This window comes from Gordionus sp. m RMFG-2023, chromosome 1 (assembly GCF_954871325.1).
Source record: "Gordionus sp. m RMFG-2023 chromosome 1, tfGorSpeb1-WG-v2, whole genome shotgun sequence".
NCBI classification, from domain to species: Eukaryota; Metazoa; Nematomorpha; class Gordioida; order Chordodea; family Parachordodidae; genus Gordionus; species Gordionus sp. m RMFG-2023.
In genome coordinates, this window is record NC_088775.1 from 60,265,798 (window position 1) to 60,287,955 (window position 22,158).

Sequence of the window (22,158 nt, forward strand, 5' to 3'; positions counted from 1 at the left end):
TTCCAACTTAAAGATAGGTAAATTACTAATATGTATATTTTTTCGTGTTTCATTTTCCAACATATTTTTATAAACCCCATAAGTGTTATTATTTCCTTCATTTTTTCTTTCTATTTCAATATGATCATTTATCTTATTTTTATATATATTTTCTTTTAATAGATCCAACTCATTTTTTGATGTAACTCTTCCAAATGTTTTTAATTCACTATCATACAGTCATCCTACTGTACAATCCTTCGCATAATGCCCAATATTTCAACACTTATAACAAGTTATATCCTCTCTATTAATTCTTTTAACCATATTTTTCTGCTCATTTCCTACGTATTCCACCGCTGGAAACACTTTGCAAACACCTTGTTCATTTTTATAACACTTATCCTTAGTATGTCCTAAATTCCCACAATTTTCACAATATATTTCATTTTTTTGGTTCCCATTCACTAATTTGTACGCTGGAACGTAACATTCTTCCGCATTATGACCCTTATTTCCACATCTTTTACATATCTTTGGTATAACTCCTAGATTTACCCTGGCATTACATTCTCTTTTTAAATGCCCAAATTTTCCACAATTATAACATTCTTTTTGACCTTTATAATTTATTCTTTTATTTACAATTTTTTCCTCCAACTCCTTTATTTTTATTTTAATTTCTGCCATTTCTATTTTCTGTATTTCCTCTTCTTTTTTCTTTAATTCAATCTTTTCCTTTTCTTCTCTTTCCTTTATGGCTATTTCTTCTATTTTATTCCTTTCCGCTTCCCATTCTATTTTCATTTCTCTTTTCAATTTCTCAATTTTAATTTCTTCTATTCTTTCAATTTCCCTTTCATATTCTTTTTTCTTATTTTCAATTCCTATTTCTTTTTTTTTGTTCTATTCTTTTAATTTCTGTCATTTCCATTTTCAACTTTTCAAATTCTATATCTTTTTTTTCTTGTTCTATTCTTTCAATTTCTTCATTTTCTTTTTTTTTATTTTCAATTTCCATTTCTTTATTTTCCTGTTCAATTAGTTTTAAATACCTTATTCTATTCGCTTCTTTATTTCTATTTCTTTTATACCATAAATATCCCCCCATCCATAACACTATTATTACCATTAAACTTACATACATCTCTCCTTGTCTCAATTCTTTGAATTCAAAATAATTTTTCGTGGTAATAATTTTTTTATTCCACATTTTATCAAAAAAAAATTTTTTTTTTAAATATTTTTTAACTGTTTTTCTTTTTCTTTCAATTTTTTATATTAAAGTAGACTTATCAGTACTTTTACTAAAAAAATTTTAACTATTCTAAAAGAAAAAATAAAACATAAAGCTATAATTATTAATATAAATAAAAAACAATTCATTTAAATATATCTAAATAAATATTTTTACCTTTTTTTTCGAATTTTTTTTTAATACTTTTTGGCCGTTAATCTATACAATGTTATACAATGGTGTTCCGCCAGGTATCTTTAATTATAAACGGCACCAAACTGTAGCGATTTGATTTCTAGATACTATAATTTTATTTCTTTAAATCCTGTGGCGATTAAAATATTTTTTTATTTTTTTATTTCTTTATTAATCAATTCCAAAAACATACATGTATATCGAATATATAAAATTACATATATTTTTATCGCGAACTACCAAAAAAAAAATATATCAAAAAAAATCAATGACCTCATTTTTTTTTTCTTTTCACATATAAACATACCAATAAAATCAATATATTTCTTTAAAAAAATACAAAAATCAATATATTTATTTATTTATTACAACAGATATAAATTAATTTTTTTATATAAATTGTGTAGATTGATTTTTTTTTATATATTAATATGAAAATTGTTTTATAAGCCTGATTTTTTAGTTTAATAAAAAAATGTAAAATTTTAAAATATATTATATAAAATTAAATTATTAATTTAAAACAAAATAAATAATCTCGTAACAATCATTTATTTTAGAAAACTTTATAGTGGCAGTTCCGCTACATATTCGAGGAAATCGTAAATAAATAAATATGAAACAGATTCCCAATAATAATGTTAATATAAATATTGAATTTCCAATATACTCAGGCAATGGCGATTTTTTTTTGAGTAGATTCGAAGACATCTTCAAGGACACTCAGATCTCGTACATTGAAAAAGCAGGTTCCTTTACGAAAAGACTACCAGATGAGGTATATATCAAATTAGACGAACTAAATAAAATTGGGCTATAATGACTTACAAAATATTCTAAAATCCAAAGACAATATGATTTTAGCTACTGGAACATAGACAACTAGATAAAAAAAAGTTCTGGAATGTAATATGTACATCATTCTAAAAACATGTAAGAAATGATTTATTTGAAAAAGTGAAGAATAATTAAAAATTTTTAATCTAAATTATGAATAAACCTATATGGGACAATAATAATAAAACAAAGTCCATTGACAAGTTAGAAGATTATTTAAAATTTCATGATAGTAAGAATACTCTAAGCTTAATAGGTAATTTACAGAGTTGTTAAAAGATCTAATCAAAAGATCGACGATCCTGGATTCGATCGCAAATTTGTCAATTTTACGAGATTTATGATTCTGACTTAAATTGAGGATCGAGATCATTTTGTTTAAAATTCGATCCCGATCTTTTTAAAAATTAATTTTTTACTTAAAACAATAAATAAAATAAAAATTTTGAAAATTAAATTAAAATATTATTTTTAAAAAAAATATCTATCTTCATATTTTATCAACTTCCATTATCAACTTCCATTCCACCATTTATTTTATAGATATATTTATTCATTTCCTAAATTTTACGAGATTTAGAGCTCTTACAAGTTATATATAAATTTATAATAATATATTAATATTTATTTTAATAGGTAAATGTAAATGTCCATTATAGATTTAGAAAATTCTATTGCTTCTACTATTGATGTAACAGCAGATATAAGTGAGAATGAGAATCTTTTACCATTTTTGAAATTACGTAAGTATTTTACTTTATGTGAAATGGATGAAAGCAACTCTTATAATATGATCAGCACCAAATGCCGTCTCTGTAAGAAGATAATATCATCCTCGAACTTAAAGAGACATTTACAGGTAATTCTTTTAAATTTTTTTTATTTGATAATCTTAATGTCAACATGTTTAAATTTAATTTATTACATCCCTGAGTTGAGCAGATCCTACAGAAATAGAATCTAGATACAGATTCTTTATAAAAAAATGAATTATTAGATACAGTATAATTAATAAAATATTTGATGAAGAGTTAATCTTGGTTTTGTTATTTATATATAATAATTAGGCATTTATTTTTTAATATTACTATTATATTAGTTTAATTTTCAAAAGAGTATTTATAATAAATGGAAGTGTAATAACTAATAATTAAGCCTTTATAATGTATTTTGACTTTCTTTAATATAATTAAAACATCCAGTTCAATGTTATTTGTATTGAACTTAGCAATGTTTCACCAAAAGAAAAATAAATATCTATTCTATTATTTCTTTATTATAATATGTGAAATCTAATCAATTAGTATTATAGTTTCAGTTTGAGCTTGATTATATAATCCTCTTGACAACATTTTTAGGGCTTTTTTAAATAATATATTTTGAATTGAAAGTATTTTTTGTATCATTTGACTCAATCCATAAGTTCTTAAATGCCAAAAAGCCTCATTATATTCATAATAGGAAAATACTTTATCAAAATCTTTGGCCCATATCATTTTGGGCAACTTTTAATAATGATAGACAATATTGTAAACTTAAATTTTCAAGATAACCTACCCCCTTTTAACCACTAATAAAACATACTTTAATATGTTTAACAATTTGTTGAACCCTTAATCCATAGTTCTTAAATGCCAAAAAGGCTAATTATATTCATATATAGCTAAAGATTTTATCAAAATCTTTAGCCCATATCATCTTGGGCAACTTTTAATAATGATAGACAAAGACAATATTGTAAACTTAAAATTTAAAATAACCTATATGAACCTTTTTTAACCATATATAAATTAAATAATATACTTTAATATGTTTAACAAAATTTGTGTTGAACCCTTTATCATTTTTTTGTTTATATAGGTTTTACATTCAGCCTGTACATTGTTTTTTTTAACTTTAAATTTCCATATAAAATTTTAAAAATGAAATTTGATTCAGGAGAAGTTATTTTCATCCAACTTTGTTACATACTATTTTTTTCTTTTATAAAGAAAAAGCAGTGAATTTAAAAATGAGATTACCAAACACCTCAACGAATTCTCTACACAAAAAAATATATCACACCAAATTAGTTCTGGTTGCAAATCCAGACAATCTAAATTAAATTTTAACAATCTAAACATTCCAGCTGTATCGCAAAAAACAGCAGACAAGGTTATCATGGATTTTATTATTGACACCTTCCAACCATTGTCTCTGGTTGATGATCCTTCAAAAAATGATTAAAACTTTTTCTCCTGCGACAAAAATTATTTGTCGCCAAACACTGGGCAACAGGATATCTACTTCCTTCTCTTATATGACGACAAATCTTATAAGAGATTTGTCTGAAGTTTCTTATGTATGCACCACTGCTGATTGTTGGAGTGGTCATCGAAGGTATATTATATTTATATGAATTTTATAATGTTTATTTTATTAGGGCTTTTATTGGACTTACTGCACATTAGCTGGATCCTTTAACCCTCAAGAAAAGGTCAGCCGCTTTGGCACTGAGGAGGATAATTGGGAGGCAAACATATGATGTTTTGGCCAACGAAATCATGGGTATCCATAAGTTCTATAAAATTCATAATAAGGTGGTGAAGATGGTGACTGACAATGGAACCAACTTTGTCAAGACATTTAAGTAATATTTATATTTAGCAAAAAATATTTAAATAAATTTATTTTTTCTCGAGTTTTTGGAGAAAATGAAGAAGGTATGAGGATATGGAATTGATAAATTTGGATGACATATTATCCGTTGATGACCCAATTATTCCTACTATCAGCCTACCAAAACATCAACGTTGTTGTTGCCATAATCTTAACCTTATTGCAACTCAAATGAATGTATGGATGACATTGATGCTTTTTGGGGGAAAAATACTGTACAAAATGCTTGTTCCGTTAAAAAAAATTTTTATTCAAATGATGATTCCATGAATATTTTTAATACTTATATTAATTTAAAAAAAATATTTATTGATTATAATACACCTTTGCCATCAAGCGCTCCTGTGGAGCGCTTGTTTAGTAAAGCTAATCATGTTCTAAATGAAAGACGCGGATGTTTAAATGATGATAATTTAGAAAAAATTTTATTATTAAAAGCTAATTATTATAAATAAATATATTATATTTATTATTCAATTACAATAAATTTCTACCATATTTAATTTATTTTTATATTAGTTAATTTTGTATCGGTTATATTATATTATTATTCAATTACAATAAATTTATAACATATATTAGTTAATTTTGCATCGGTCAGAAATTTCCTTCAGAAATTTAAATAGAAAAAAAGATCGTGATCGCGAGTTTTTTTTTAAAAAAAGGTCGATACTGGATTTCGATCCTCTTTTTTTGAAAAGATCGTGATCGGGATTCGATCGTTTTAAAAAGATCGGTTAACAAGCCTGGTAATTTACCAGATGAATTATATTTAGTCATGAAAGCAGTGTTTCCAAGAGGGTTAAATTCAAGTTATGATGAAACATTATATACATTTAAGTGTTTATGTAATTATAAATCGGCTACAGAAATAAAAGAAAATTGTTCTAATAAAAATTTAAGTGAATCTAATAATGAGAATTATTATAAAAATAGAAAATTAGATAAAGAAACACATTATTATAAAAGAAATTATTATTATAATTGTAAATCTTTTAGTAACAAAAAATTGAAAAATTTTAAATTAAAACCCAATATTCAAAAGGAAAGAGATTCTTATAAACTAAAAGAAATAAATTATATAATAATATTTGAAACATTTGTGATTATAGAAAATAAGGAAATAAACTTTAAAGAAAATAAGGAAATAATCATTAAAGAAAATAATGAAATAAAAAAAAAACTCTTACTAAATGCGATAAAAAAAAATTGAAACTTATAAATTTGAAGACAATTAAAAGTATCACTAAGAGAAGTCATATAAAAACTAAACGTCTTCATTCTAAAATAATACTCAAGGATGTGATGAAGAGATCTTTTTCTAAAAATTTAAGGCTCAAAAAATTATTTTTTACTAAAAACAATCTTATGAATAATTATTATTTCAAAATACTTTTTAAATTAAAAAATAAGGGCATAAAGTTTAAATTTCTAAAGAAGATGGATGTACAGACGTACATATCATCTTTTATCAAAAAATATATATAAAAAATAAAAAAAAACGCTAAAAATATTATCTAACAATCTTGTTGATTTATCATCCTTATATTATTCTAACATCCAAATTTGATCGATTCTCTAATTATTCATATATTCCGAAATCCTATTTAATAATGATAATTTTACAATTGGTGATAATAACAATTTTGTAAAATTGACAATGATAATGACGGAGCTTAACGACGAGCCAGCGTACTCAGAACGATATTAACAAACCAACGTGATAGAATCAAGCCAATGACTTATGAACGACTTGAACAATCGTATGCACAACCAAAATAAATATCATTTTCCAAGACGAAACTATGACAGACTGCACGATAAGATTCACATGCAAAAAAAACCTGAGTGGAGATCATTTTTTTAAAGGGTGGAATGTTGATATGACCGATTAATACTAACCTTTAAATTGTTTTTTTTATGTTGATATAAATTGATTTTTTTATATAAATTGTGTAGATTGATTTTTTTTTGTTATATAAGCCTGATTTTTTAGTTTGATAAAAAAATGTAAAATTTTAAAATAAATTATATAAAATTAAATTATTAATTTAAAACAAAATAAATAATCTCGTAACAATCATTTATTTTAGAAAACTTTGCAAAGGATGAATAGTTCAATTCAATATTAATTATCGAATTCGAAATAATTATCTTCCATTACCTGGCTAACATTATTAGAGAAATATATCGATTTTTACATATTAAAATTTCCTATATGATCAAAAAAATGCGGGTAATATATGTTTAATTCAATAATTTTCTGGGTCTGTTTTAAAGACATAAAAATTGGCTTAGGCTCAAGCCGACTAGTAATTGGCTTTGGCTCGAGTCGGTTCAGTAGTTGGATTCGTCCAAATATTTAGCACTAGTTAGTCCAATAATTGACTCGATCTTAATTTTGAGCCGAAAAGTATTTATTTATTATATTATGACAAAAATTAATTTCTTATATATAGCCAAAAATTGCCTCCCCATCAAAATATTTTGCAATATTGACTATCGAAAAAATTGAAGAGCCTGTATTATATACCCTCTAGCGAGTAGTTCTAGCTGATCCAATAAATTATTAATTTTTAAAAAAACTATTTTGCAAAAATCAATTCGACTAGCTCCTTAACATTAATTTGCTCGGTGCGTAGTTTAGTCATCTAAAATTAACATTAATTTGCTCGATACGTAGTTTAGTCATCTAAAATTAACATTAATTTGCCCGATACGTAGTTTAGTCATCTAAAATTAACATTAATTTGATGCGTAGTTTAGTCATCTAAAATTAACATTAATTTGCTCGATGCGTAGTTTATTCATCTAAAATTAATATTAATTTGCTCGATACGTAGTTTAGTCATCTAAAATTAACATTAATTTGCCCGATAGGTAATTTAGTCATCTAAAATTAACATTAATTTGCTCGATGCGTAGTTTAGTCATCTAAAATTAACATTAATTTGCTCGATGCGTAGTTTAGTCATCTAAAATTAATATTAATCTTCTTGATGCGTAGTTTAGTCATCTAAAATTAACATTTATTTGCCCGATGCGTAGTTTAGTCATCTAAAATTAACACTAATTTGCTCGACGCATACTTTAGTCGTCTAAAATTAATATTAATTTGCTCGATGCGTAGTTTAGTCATCTAAAATTAATATAAATTATCTCGATGCGCAGTTTAATCATCTAAAATTAAAGCTAATAAAAATTTTACCCTCTCCCGTCAAAATTTAACAAATATTTGAATATAAGAGTTTATTTTTGCTAATCCTATTGCTTACTACTTTGTATAAATTTACAAGCAGAAAACGTGTATGAAGAGGTAAATAAGAATGAATGTAGATGAATATTTTCATAATATTTATCGACGTAAAATTGAAAGTTAAATCTTATCATATAACACTAATTCCTAACCCTAACCCTTCGTCTAGCACCTAGGCAATTATTGAGATATAATATAAATGTTGACTCAACTGAATAATATTATAAAATTTTATTTTCATCCCATTCTTAGATACTTTTTTATCGCGAATAAATGTACGTTTTTTAGATAAAAAACAAGTCTTTAGCAATCTTCGTATTTTATTACCTAAAGACCCTTCTTCGTTCTCTGATGCCAATATTGGTAAAATAAATTGATACTGAAATCAATTTAATTAGTGAATTCGAATTGTTATAAATATTTACTACGTTTGATTATTTTACCTGAGCATAATATTGATGTGCTCAATCGGTGTAAGGAAATCTCGGCTCAATTTCCAAATATTTTGATATAGTTTTATATTTTTGCATATTTTCCTATTGCAACATGTACGAATGAAAGGACCTTTTCCAGCTTGGGAAGACTCAAAACTTACCTACAAAATACTACTTCCGAATCTCGGCTAGATAGCTCTGTTAAATATCCACAGATGTTTAGTTCCAACGACCAGCGTCTACATGGCAGAAAATTTGATGGAGGCAAACCCCTTTAAAAAATTTACCCCTACCCCCCCCCCCCCAACTACTTGGTGAACTAATGTAAAAGAATCTTAAAACAAGCTACCATTTTTAATTTTACAACAAAATTTTATTTACTTCCTTTCAGTTATATTTAGGCTATAAAAAGCAATTAAAACTTAAATTCTTGCTAATAATATATCGGCAATTGCAAAGCTATTTGGGTCACTCTATTGAGATTGATTATTGAATGAGAAGAAAATATAATCTGTAAATCTTAAATAGTTTGGATCTTTGCTAATTATTAAATATAGAATATAGATAAAATTTATTTACCTATTGAAAATCTTATTTTTAATAATAATATTTAAAGTATTTTGCTAAAATTTTAAATGATTTATTGTATTCTAACTGAAATTATTATTAAATTTAATCATATATGTCAACCTCTATACTTTTAGAAAATTAACAAATAGGATTAATATTAATATATTACTTGTGATATTGTAAAATATTATTGAATAAAAAGACTTCATATTCAAAGAGAGAAAATTTATAGTTTTTTTTATCTCTTTGTCAGAATAAAATCAACGATAAACATCATAATCGTATTAAATATTGAATTTAAAAAAATACAATTCAAGTCAAAAATACCCCCCAAAAATAAATGTCTACCCCCTCAAAAAAATATATACTCCAAAAAATCTATACCTTCTCCTCAAAATGCCAATATATTTTAGATATATTTGTCTCCTACCCACCCCAGCCATGTAGAAACTGCCAAATACAAACGAAATTCTTGATGAATTGGCAAATTTCCCAAGAAAATAAAAATCACACTATAATTATAGTATTTAATAAATATTTTGTATAATATTGTATATGGTAATAAGTTATAATTTCAATAAAAAAAAAAATTTCCTTATATTGTACGAGAATTTAAGCTGAGGCTAGTTTTTAAAGCAAATTATATAAAAAAAATGACACTTAACTTTATTTCAATTTTACATTTAAAATTTTTTTTTATTAAATATAATATACCTAACTTAAAATAATAAAAATTGGGTTATAACCTTTATTTCTTCTTTAAATATCCATAAACGCGAATTAGTAAATAAAAGTTAAAAATATTAATACAATTATTATTGAATTATAAATAATTAATGGAATAGCTCAAACATATATTAATATAATTATTATTGAATTATGAATAATTAATGGAATAGCTCAAACATATGACCCGGTCAAATGCCGCGGAAAAGCTGGCCAAATATTAATATAATTATTATTGAATTATGAATAATTAATGGAATAGCTCAAACATATGACCCGGCCAAATGCCGCGGGAAAGCTGGTCAAATGCCAGCTAAATGTTTGGGGGCGAAGCCCACCCAAAAAATACCCCAACCTTCCATTTGAAAAAATATGCCACTGCAATATATAATTGTTACCCATATTCTATATATTATTCCGATAAAAATTATTTATTCCATTATTCATTAATTAATCAATTCTTATTTCAATTATTCCAAAATTATTATTTGAGAAATAATCAAACAATGATAATAAGTACAAATGATAATGAATAACGAGATCAACAAGCTAATGAGATAATAGGTAACAAGCTAACGATTAGAACAAACCAACGAAAAAGATATGACTTATGCAACAACTACAGTGGCAATAACGCTAAACAATGAATTGGACAAAACTATACGATGACCGCTCACTTCAAATTAAATCGAGGAATATTTTAAAAAAAGTGTGAAATGTTATACATTAGAAATATTAATAAATTAAAATATTGTTTAATTATATATTTGATCATTAGATAGAATTTATAAAATTTTATTTCATTCATTCACATAATTATTTTTCAATGTAAACATCTGGTGTAAAAATTTTGAAGTGATAGTACTGTATTGTATGGGTTGAATCATTAATAAAAAATATTACTATATCATACTGATCAGGTAAAAAATTTTATTTAATTATATCTTTATTTTACAGATTCTATGAACATTAAATCTCAATATTGATAGTAATCCTTATGACTTACACAGAATTTAAACTTAAAATCAGCCACCACCCACCCTTAAAGTAATTAAATTATATTGCAGTTATCGGGTATAGGCTCTTTTTATGCCCCACTCCTTTTTAATAAGCCTATATAGGTTTAAGTAACATTTTTCGAAATGTTGCGCCTATAAGTACGTGCGGCTTGCCCACAAACGTGTGGAGGACTCCTCATAATTTTACTTTCCAATTAGATGGATGAGTTCCAGGAATGGAAAGAGCTTTTGAAAACCGATCTTTTAAAAATTCTTTCTCCTCCTGGCATTCTTCATGGGATATATAAGAAAAATGAATATTTTTTATATTTTCCTCAGCGAATTTGAAGAAATCGCAAGGAAATTTTATTTGATTTTCATAAGGCAGTTGTAAACTGGCCCGTGCAGCCAATCGTTTCACATTTCCTCCTATTCCATCGCAGGCACTTTCCCATGCGCAGTAGCAAAGAAATGCCATTCTGCTGAGATAGCGAAGTCTACCTGATGATAACACAAGGTTATAAAATTTTTCCTGTTTTTATATTGGGCCGCGGACCCATCGGAATAATATAAATGTATTTAGGCTCTGATAAAAAGTATTTTTTTGAGAAAGTTTATTAATTTTTTTTGAAATAAATGAAATAAGCACATATTATGTTCCAGCGACTCGGATATGGCAACATAACTTATGATTCAATGAATTATTAACTTTGTAATATAGATAATTAATTTAAATCATATATATTTATTTTAGAATACTTGCACTATCTAGCGGAATTTTTATTTTTGTGCAGAAATGCGATTTTATTCAACAAATATTATATTATAGGATATAAATATAGGTAGATTGACTTATATTTTTTAAAATTAAATTTTAAGCTATTTAAAATTATTAACGCTATCTAGCGGTTTTTTATTTTTAATATTTTTTCTACCTAATTTTTTTTTACCACTCTGAAAATTTTTATATGAACAGTTCTTGATACTCTTTATAAAATATCTGAAAAGAAAAAAAAATTTATACTAACATTTAAAAAAAATAATTACAAATTTTTGACCGCAATTTTAAAAAAATTTATAAATTAAAAATTAATTCCATTTAAAATATGTGGAAGAGTTTGCTTAGGGCTATAAAATGAGCCATGATAGATAAATATACTACATTTAATATTAAAGTTATCCCAATTTTAAAAAATCATTTTTTTCGAAAAATGATCTCGCAGAGCTACTTTGAGACCCTATATCTCCGGTTCTAGTAGTTAAGGGGCTAATATTTTGGATTCGTCAATTACAACACTTCATTAACTTATATACCAAATTTCAGCAAAATCTGAGATGGTCGAGTTGTAAAATGATTGATTTGATATGGAATGACCCTCCATCATTAATTTAAATTAACCACCCCCCACTCCTATTTCAAACTCCTAGAGATTAGCAAAGCCTGGACCCCACAAATTTTTTTTACACAGGTTAAATTAATTTAGCTAAGCCCATAATTATTTTTTTGTGAAGGAAAAATCATAATATCTAATTTAAGATTAAACTACATTTTTTTTATGGTACAACAAAATAAAATGTATCATTAATTTTTTCACATCAATATCTACCTCACATACATTTTATTTTGAAAAAAGTTTCATAAATATAAGCATCCAAAAAAATATAGCAAATACTAATATTAAAATGAACCAAACCCAACAAGGATTTGCTTTAGTTTTTGTGATATCTAATTGATCACTTACACCTTTCAATTTTTCTAAATTTTTGGCTTGAAGATTTGTTGATTGAAATAAGACCTGATATGAATAAAACATTTATTTATATATAATATATACCACCTTGTTATCTTTTTTAATAATAGTTGAAGCTAGACTAACATTATTTTTTAAATTTTTAACCAAATCAACCATTTGTTCTGATAGAGCCTCCTGAATTTTGGAATTAGTTTTAAGAAATGCAATTTTATCAATATCGTCTAAGTCAATATCATTGTCATAAGCATTAGCTTAAATTTCTTAAATAAAATTAATAAAAAATTAAAGATACATTTTGATAAAAGGCGTGCTCTAAGGTTATTTTCTTTTTCAGAAGACATTAAAACATATAATTGTTTAATGGATGTTGTTGAGTTTTTAGGATATGCTATGTTAACCTCATTTTCTGGTATATTAATATCAATCATTGATTTTGAAAAACTTTCTGAATCATCACATGTTTCCTAACCTTAAATATTGGAATAAAAATTGTATAATTTGTACCACATTGCTCAAACAAATTGGTGGTAAGCTTGAAGCCTTAATCAAAGATTTTAGGTAACTTAATTTAGTATTGTACTCATTAATATTTTCTTTTGGGCGTTGACTATGATAAAATATATGATTTCAATCGAAATTAAAATTACAATGTTGATGTTGTCATTAACTGTTGTAGGTATAAATCCAATGTATCTATATACTAAACTTATCAATCAATCATCATAAATAAGCTATAAAATTACCGATTTAAATCTCCATTGATTATAATTTTGAACTGATACCATATTCTCACAAACTTGCATAAGACGAATAAAGTTGATTTCAATCATATCATATCATATTATACACTGGGGAGACATCCCACAATTAAGTGGGCACTCCACCACCCCATAGAGGGCGTCTCCAGTGCAGTGAATTTGCATTCACCGTTTGGCAGAAAATTTACCCTACTGTCTGGGTCCCGTTTAATTTGAGTGGGATGACGGGTACCACTCGTGGATAAGCCAGGATCCACAAAGTTGACAGTAATTTACCCTACTGTCAGGGTCCCATTTAATTTGAGTGGGATGACGGGTACCACTCGTGGATAAGCCAGGATCCACATTGTAAATAATGTTTATTTATTAAAAAAAATAAGATAGGAATATGTATTAGAAAAAAGGGGGGGGGATGATTAAGGAGTAAAGAGGAAGAAGAATTAGTTTTTGTAATTTATTTATTTATTTTTTTTTGTTTTCTCTTCTTTTTTTTTTAAATATTATTGGTAATAAGAGATTCTTGTGTTAAAATAATGTTAAAATCATATTGATCAAGGAGTTTCCTAAGTATAGTTGTTTTTGAAAGTAGGCCAGGAATGTTGTAGGAGTAGATTGTTAGATTTTTGAAAATTGACATAATATAAATTTTAAAGTAAATTGTAAGATAAATTTGAATTTTGAAATAGAAAAAAAAATGGGGAAAAAATAAGCAGACGATACTTGGAAAATTGAAAAAGCAAAAAGCAGACAAGAGAAATGATAAATAAGAAAATATCCATGAAATTGAGTTTTAAGAGAGGATTAAAGTTAAATTTTGTTTATTAAATGTTGATTTATATTATTTTGTTTAAATTAAGTTAATAAGATTAATATATAGAAAAAATAAATTGTTAAAGGAAATAAATAATTGAAATAAAAGATAAATAAATGATTTATAATGGTACTTGCTAAACTTTATAGTAGCTTAGGTAAAGAATTGGAGAAGATAAGAAAGAATTAAGTTATGATGATTGAGATAAATTAGTAAATAGAGAAGAGAATTTATTACTTTGAATCTAGAAAAAATAAAAAAATTAATGAATAAAAGTAATAACTTGACAGATATATTATGTATAATCCTCAGCAATTGAAAAAGAGTCTCATTACTCTCCCCATCTTCCATGCATTTGAAAGAATTTACTAGTTTTGATTCAGAAGAGTAGAAGTCAGGCTTTTCATGTCATAAAAAATGTAAGTAGTCGCAAAGTAAATATTTAAGGAATTTAGTGTGCTTGAAAATGAAATTGTGAGTGATAGAAGTATTTGTAGAATTGATAGATATCATTATTTCTTGGAGGTGGCGATTTAACATCAGCCATTTTCCCGCAGACGAAAAAAGTCTTTCAAAAGTTGATTTCAATATTTGACATAGACATTAAAGTTGCAAATAGAGCTTATGATAAAATAAAACATACGTACGCCTATCATATTACCTGCCAGATGAGAAGGTAATTGTATAAAATTATGTTAGATTTTTTTTACGAGGTTATATGTGTTATTAAATATACAACAAAAGTGAGTGAACAAACAAACATTTTATATAATAAACATATTAAATTTAAAAAATGGAAAGCAATTAAATAAGCTTAAATTTCATGTTTAAATATTACAAAAGATTTTAAAAATAAAAATTTTATATGATGAAAAGAGAATTCAAGGATATATCTTTAATTAATTGAGGGCGATATGGCAACGCACATCATTAATAATTGCCACAGATGTGTGAGTTTAGTAATGACAGAAATTTTAACTAGTCCAAATTAAAGTTTAAATCCTACCTTTCCCAAAAAAATCTATACCTATGTAATAAGACACATTGGTACAAAGCATATACGTAGCCAGGGGGGGGGGGCAAGCGGAAATTCCCCCTCTTCAGAAATTTATCACTTTTTGTAAATATCATTTTTAGCTAATAAAAAATATCTCCCTTAGTCCTCCCCCCCTCCCTGACCCTCAAATATGTATGCATCTTAAATAATAATTTAAAAGAAAGAATGTAAAAGTTTATATTTTTTTATAAAACTATTCATCATAATTTATAGATTTTTGGGAAAATAAATTTATAAATATATAAAATGAACCAAAAATGTTTTTTAATAAATGGAATATAAGCCAAAGATAAGTCTTAAGACAGAAGTGAATTGTATTATAATTATTAATAATAGATACATAAAATTAATAAATAATATAATATATCAAATATAATTTTTTATAAAGTGAGTAATTTCAATTTATTAATCTTAATAAAAGTTAAATATAATTTAAAAACTATTAATAAAATTAAATCATAAATTAAAAAAATATTAAAGCACAATACAAACAGGGGAATATTATATGTCGTAGATTTACAGTATATCTAATTATCAAAATCAAGTAATTTTTACCTATATAGCGAATAATCTATTTTACAGATAACTATAAAATATTGATAATGACATCAGAAAATATCTTTTAAAGACATTGTGGGATGAATAATATGAAAATTAAATTTAAATATCATTTTTCTTAAAATAAATAGATGGCGTTAAATAATTGAATGCAAATTGATGCATATTTAATATCAAGAGTAGTGATGTTAAACGGATCGTTTTGAGCCGATTTTTAAAACGGCTAACTCAATACTTCATCCAAAAAAATATTACACAAGCCTGAAGATTTTGCTCATAGAAGGAACAAAGGTCTATACATATATTATCGAAATCTTGAGGCTTAGGCAATATTTTTCTGGCTAAAATATTGAGTTAGCCGTTTTTTAAAATCGGCTCAAAACGAGCCGTTTAACAACACTAATCAAGAGCATTGATTAGTAAAATTTGTTAAATTATTAACTGTAATATATTCTCTAACTGTCAAATATGTCTGTAAAGGTGGAATTTTACCTAGTATTTTATAACTAATTCTATATAATAGAGTAAAATCAACTATATGTCTACTTACTTTTTATAAATAAATTACTTATAATTGTTTGGAATAAATTATTACCATGCTTTTATATTAAGGTATATACAATACAAGTTATTTATTATATTTTTATTTTATATAAACTAATAAAAATATATTTCATATAAACTAATAAAAATATATTTCATATAAACTAATAAAAATATATTTCATATTTGTTCCAGGCTTATATTAAAATTTGTAAAAATATTTATGATTATATAGAGACTAAAGTAACCCGGCCGAAGGCTGGAAAAAGCGGGCCGAAGGCCCGCCTAAAAGGGGGTCTGGGGGCGAAGCCTCCAGTAATTTTTTAATTCCCCCCCCCCTTATGAAAATCCTGGCTACGCCTTTGGTACAAAGTGCAACTATCTCCCGTGTAAAATTTTTATGCTTGGGCATTAATTCTTCATAGTGCTTGTAAAAATTTGAGTGGGGATACCTTTTTTTTAAATTTAATTTTTTACTGTTTTACTACACCCATCCATAACCAAATTATTTCAGGTTTATTATATCGGACTCGGCCTTGTGATTACGTTATTTATTTATATTATATATTAAAGATTATGCAATTATAATTATTTTTGAAACTTATGGGTGTTAAAAAATAATAACCCATTTTTCCGAAGGGGAGGGGGGTATTTTTCTTGGGGTATTTTAGGGGCCACTGTGAAGACTGTTGGTAATGTGTGAAAATTTCAAAATATTACAGGTTTCATCTACATGTGCATAGTAAATATACCGCTGGCTTCGATATATTTGGGCAGATCAATTTTTCGAAGTCTCCGCAAATTAGGATTTCATCCAAAAATATAAAATAATTTTAAAGTCAATTTTACATAAAATCATATAATAAATTTGAGAGACTTACCATGCCCGGACCTAAGTTCGGCCCGGCATTTTAATTTTTTTAAATATACCCGGGCCAGGCCGTATATCTTAAACCAAATATTTAAAATCGCCATTATTAGCTATAAAAATCAAAAAAAAATATTATATATTTTAAAATAATAATGGATAGATTAAAATATATTTGTCCCCTTGTAAAAGATCGTATATTCATCAAATTAAAAATTTAATTTATAGTTTTAAACAGGGATTCCAACCGAACTAGCCTGGAAGAAACCCCGGGTTTTTAGGGAAAAAATCTGAACCCGAACCAAACCTGAACTCCATTTATAAAATTTTCAAAACCCCGAACCGAACCCGGGTTCAACCGGGTTTAGTGTATTGTTAAAATCATATATTAAGATATTTGTATAATTGATAATCCAAATATTAATAATTTAATTGAGATTTTATAATATTTTCAAATTTCCAATTAAGTGAAATGTTAAAAAATTTTAAACATTAATTCATTTATGCCATTTTTAAATTTTTAAATTTATTCTTAAAGATTCCTATTATTGGGATGAATAATTTTTAAACAATTAAAATCATTTACGCCATTTATTTTTAATTTTTAACTTATTCTCAAAGATTATTAATTAGAGGAAAATGAAAGTGTAAAAGTCAAAGTAAAAATTATTATATTGGATTCTTAATGAATTATGTCTAAATAAAAATTTTTAAATTGATACATGACTTATTTTTAACTATATTTTGCCTATGAATAAAATAAAAAATTTATTTTTATTTATGTCTAGTTTTTTAATTATGATTTAAATATAGAATTTTTTTTATCAATTGAAAATTTTTTAAATCCGAGCTGAACCCGGATCTAAACCCGGGTTCAATAATATTTCCTTGAACCGAATCCATCTATTTTTTTACCTTAAACGGAACCCGGGCGATAATTTCAGCGGGTTCGCATCTTTAGTTTTAAATAAACAATAAATGCTAAGATTAATTCACTACCTAAAAACCAATTTACTATGGGCGCATCTATGGGGGAGGTTAGAGGGTTAACCCCCCCCCCTTGGCTAAAAATGTTTATCTTATTTTTCGTTGTTTTAATATTATTAAGTAACCCAATGGCCCCTACACTTTTTGAGAGATGGAAACAGAATACCCCCTTGAATATTACCACCCCCCCCCCCCTCACTCAAAAAATGGTTAATTATTTTTTGACACCCATAAATTTCAAAAATATTTTTTATTGCATCAATCTTTAACATATAATATAAACAACAAAAATTATAATATATACTTTAAAAATAATATTTTTAAATTAATAATTTAAACAAACTAGTAGAAAGCCCGTCAAAAATAACGGGGAATGAGATTTTTATTTTTACGATAGATGTCATGCTTGGTCCAAGCTCACAATAATAGTAGGCATATAATTTTAAAAAAATTTATCCAGCCCAGCTCAACCCTTAATAATTTGTTAAAGATTTTCCCATGTCAGGTGCAAGCTAATATTATATTAATTTTGAGGTTCCAAGCCCAATCGTATCCAATATAATTTTGAAAATTTTTTCCCACCTCGGAGATAGTTAAATTTTTAATTGATTTATCATCACATGAAGGGGAATTATCTGATTTACCAATTAGTTTAAGGTGTAAAAAAGAAACATGTGAATTCCGTATTAAGGGAAACTGGGAAGGCCCGGGCAAACAACTTATTAGAGAATCATGACAAATAAAATTTAAATAACCGACTCTTATACTTTTTGGTAATATGATCAATTATAATTATATATAATAAATTGTTGTTTATTATATAGGGTTATTGTAGCTTTTCGGATAAATTTAATGTATGTCTTGCATTTCCCAAATTATTTGTCTATATTTTATGTTAAATAAAAAAAAAAATGCTATCTATTTAAATAACAAAAATTCCATTAAACACTAATGAAACTTATATGCAAATTATATATATATTTTTTAAGAAAATATTTTTTATTGACATACAAATTTAGGCTAATTTTTTTTTAAAAAATAATGAGGAATAATTATTATGTTGTGTATTTGTTGACATTTTTATTTTTGATGGAAAAAGCGACAAAATAAATCTGGAAGGTTGTCTGGAAATATAATAATTAATGTACAATTTCATATCATTTGGGGTTGTAGATGAAAGTAATGACGGATTACCAAAAAACACAATACGTCCTGATAAAGATGAGTCATACATATGCCTATGCCTTGGGATACTGGTAAAAGAAGAACGCAAAATTATTTCTGTCAATGTCAGCATTGGTAGCCTCCTCTAAAATAGAATCATGAACGACAATGTTAACTCAACCATAAAAAGGTAGTAAGAATTGTTATAAAGGCCACGACAGAACTACTGCATATTTTTCCATTAATAAAGTTGATGAAAATGGCCGTACTGCACGTTCAAGTTTAACATTCCTCTAAATAATCATGAAAGTTTCTCAGAAAATCGGATAAAGTAATATTTATAATAACTCCTGGTGAAGTGAATGATAGTACGGAATTGAATGCTTATATTTGTTAAAAATAGGCAGAGGTAGCATAGGGATTGTGGTAGTGGTGATAGAAATATCATTTGGAGGCAACTGGATGAAAATAAAATAAACATATAAATATAAATATAAAACATAAGATAAAAAAAAGAAAATAAACCTCCAGAGGAGTTAATTTCAAGCGTAGTTCTTTATTATTTTAGCTACCAGTAACTCTAGAACGGGCAAGGCGTTTGTTTATTCGTTATTATTTTCTTTGCTGATCTTTAATAGATTCATCATGTTTTGTAGCAATGTGAGGGATTAAGGTTGGGTTAGCCTAGACAAATAAAGAAATCAGGCAAAAATATAAATAAACATTATTATTGAAATAAAACGAACATTAAAATTCTGTAAACCAGTAGATGGGTCAATAGATGCATATATCTAGTAGTTGGAAGGATATCACCAAAATAAATTTTTTTCTTTGGGGGGGGGGGGGACTTATCAAGCCTATTATGATATTCTAAAGGTATATTTCTCATTTGTTCATTATTAATGGCTGATATATCAATATTTGAACAATTATAAAGAGGAAATAAGACGGGGATAGTTTTCTAAAGTAAAAAAAAAATAATTCTCAAGTTAATTTTATAAGGTAGGAAAAAAATAAAATACCATTCGGAGATCAATTGGCAAATTTTTTTAAAAAAAATAGGATCCTTGTGAATAAGTATAGAATAATTTAAATAATATATAAATACCGTAATATGTATTTTTTTTGGAATAAATATAAAATCACAAAAATAGAAAAATAGAAAACCCTGTTTAGTATTTTTTATTGAAAGAATAAAAAGGAGTATTGTTAAAAAGGGTAGGAACCTTAAGAATAAATATATAATTTTAATTGATTAAAAATAAATATTGTAATATATAATGATTTTTTAGAATAGATATAAAATCATATATAAAAATAATAATATTAAAAATAATATACTATGTATATTTTTTTGAGCATTATACAAAATAATCAGCAGGAATAATAGAGCAATGGTGGATCCGACAAAATGGTAAGCTTTTAAAAAAGTAGGACCCTTAAAAATTGTTATATTAATTTAGTTAAATTTTAAAAATATACTTTGTATAATTTTCAGTTAGACAAAATATTTTTCAGAGATAAAAGGGCATATTGTGCGGCCCGAAAAAATGGCTAGCCTTAAAAATACGTAGGATGCTTAAAATAATATAAATTTATTTAAATTATGAAAAAATATTCGATTTTTTGGAATAGATATAAAATTATTTATAATAAAAATAATGTACTATGTATATTTTTTTGTGCGTTATACAAAATAATCAGCAGGGATAATAGAGCAATGGTGGATCCGACAAAATGGTATACTTTTAAAAAAGTAGGATTCTTAAAAATTGTTATATTAATTTAGTTAAATATTAAAAATGTACTTTGTATATTTTTCAGTTAGTTAGACAAAATATTCATCAGAGATAAAAGGGCATATTGTGCGGTCCGAGAAAATGGATAGCCTTAAAAATACGTTGGATGCTTAAAATAATATAAATTTATTTATTATAAAAAAATATTCGATTTTTTGGAATAAATATAAAATATATTAAAATTATTTATAATAAAAATATGTACTATGTACATTTTTTTGTACGTTATACAAAATAATCAGCAGGGATAATAGAGCAATGGTGTCCAACAAAATGGTATACTTTTAAAAAGATGTATTTTATAATATAAAAGAGTATAAAAAAAACATTTATGCATTTTTAATATATATATATAAGGCTAACTTTATTTTGCGTTGTTAGTAAATTTTGTAGGGCCTCACGATCCCTGGAGCGTTTCTTTTTTGATTTACCTGCCATCTTTTTCTTTTATTAATGACGGATATATCACCACATGTACAATCATTAAGTGAGGCTAGCACATGGCTTGTTATCTTAAATTAAAAACAAAAGAATAATTAAAAAAAATATTAATGTATTAAACCTGAAGAGGAGTCAATATTAGGTTAACCTCTCTAGAAATAGTTGGAATATCATCCATCAGAAGCTAAAATAGATGTATTCTAAAATAAAAAGTGTAAGCATTTTTAGTATATATAGATGAATAACTTTATTTTGCATTTGGTAGATTTTATTGGGTTTCACGTCATATGACCCAGTATAATTTTTTTGCTTGAATATGAGTTAAATTAAGAATTGAATGATATTTATTTTTTGATAATCCCAGCCTTCGTCTGGATTGTGTAGCCTGAGGTAGGGAAATAAGAGAAAATTAAATGGAAAGAAAATAGAGAAATTAAAAGGGAAATGAAGGTAAAGATAAAGAAAAAGGAAATTAAAAAGTGAAGATGGGAAAGGAAAATGATGAGAATAGGAAGATAATAAAAGAAA

The 22,158-nt window shown here is 25.7% G+C and overlaps 2 protein-coding genes across 14 annotated transcripts; both read right to left on the reverse strand.

Annotated features, from left to right (window-relative positions):
* Window positions 1-258: 258 nt before the first annotated feature.
* Window positions 259-786, reverse strand: LOC135928102 (uncharacterized). Its single transcript, XM_065464452.1, has one exon. The coding sequence runs from the start codon at window positions 784-786 to the stop codon at window positions 259-261; it is 528 nt and encodes a 175-aa protein (XP_065320524.1).
* An 11,717-nt stretch (window positions 787-12,503) lies between these two features.
* LOC135926297 (vesicle transport protein USE1-like) lies at window positions 12,504-14,862 on the reverse strand. 13 transcript variants are annotated; one of them, XR_010571947.1, is made up of 7 exons: window positions 13,388-14,857; window positions 13,292-13,344; window positions 13,225-13,251; window positions 13,152-13,184; window positions 12,937-13,108; window positions 12,729-12,895; window positions 12,504-12,686 (listed from the first exon to the last, which is right to left on the reverse strand). XR_010571947.1 is itself a non-coding variant. In XM_065462223.1 (7 exons), exons 2-7 carry the CDS (start codon window positions 13,472-13,474, stop codon window positions 12,510-12,512), a joined length of 759 nt encoding a protein of 252 aa, XP_065318295.1. In that variant the 5' UTR covers window positions 13,475-14,457; window positions 14,497-14,861; the 3' UTR covers window positions 12,504-12,509. The 13 variants fall into 13 exon arrangements, 7 of the variants coding, with proteins under 7 accessions (XP_065318295.1, XP_065318627.1, XP_065318563.1 ...); XR_010571945.1 differs by having other exon boundaries at window positions 12,937-13,113; XR_010571944.1 differs by having other exon boundaries at window positions 13,149-13,184.
* Between the last annotated feature and the right edge of the window lie 7,296 nt (window positions 14,863-22,158).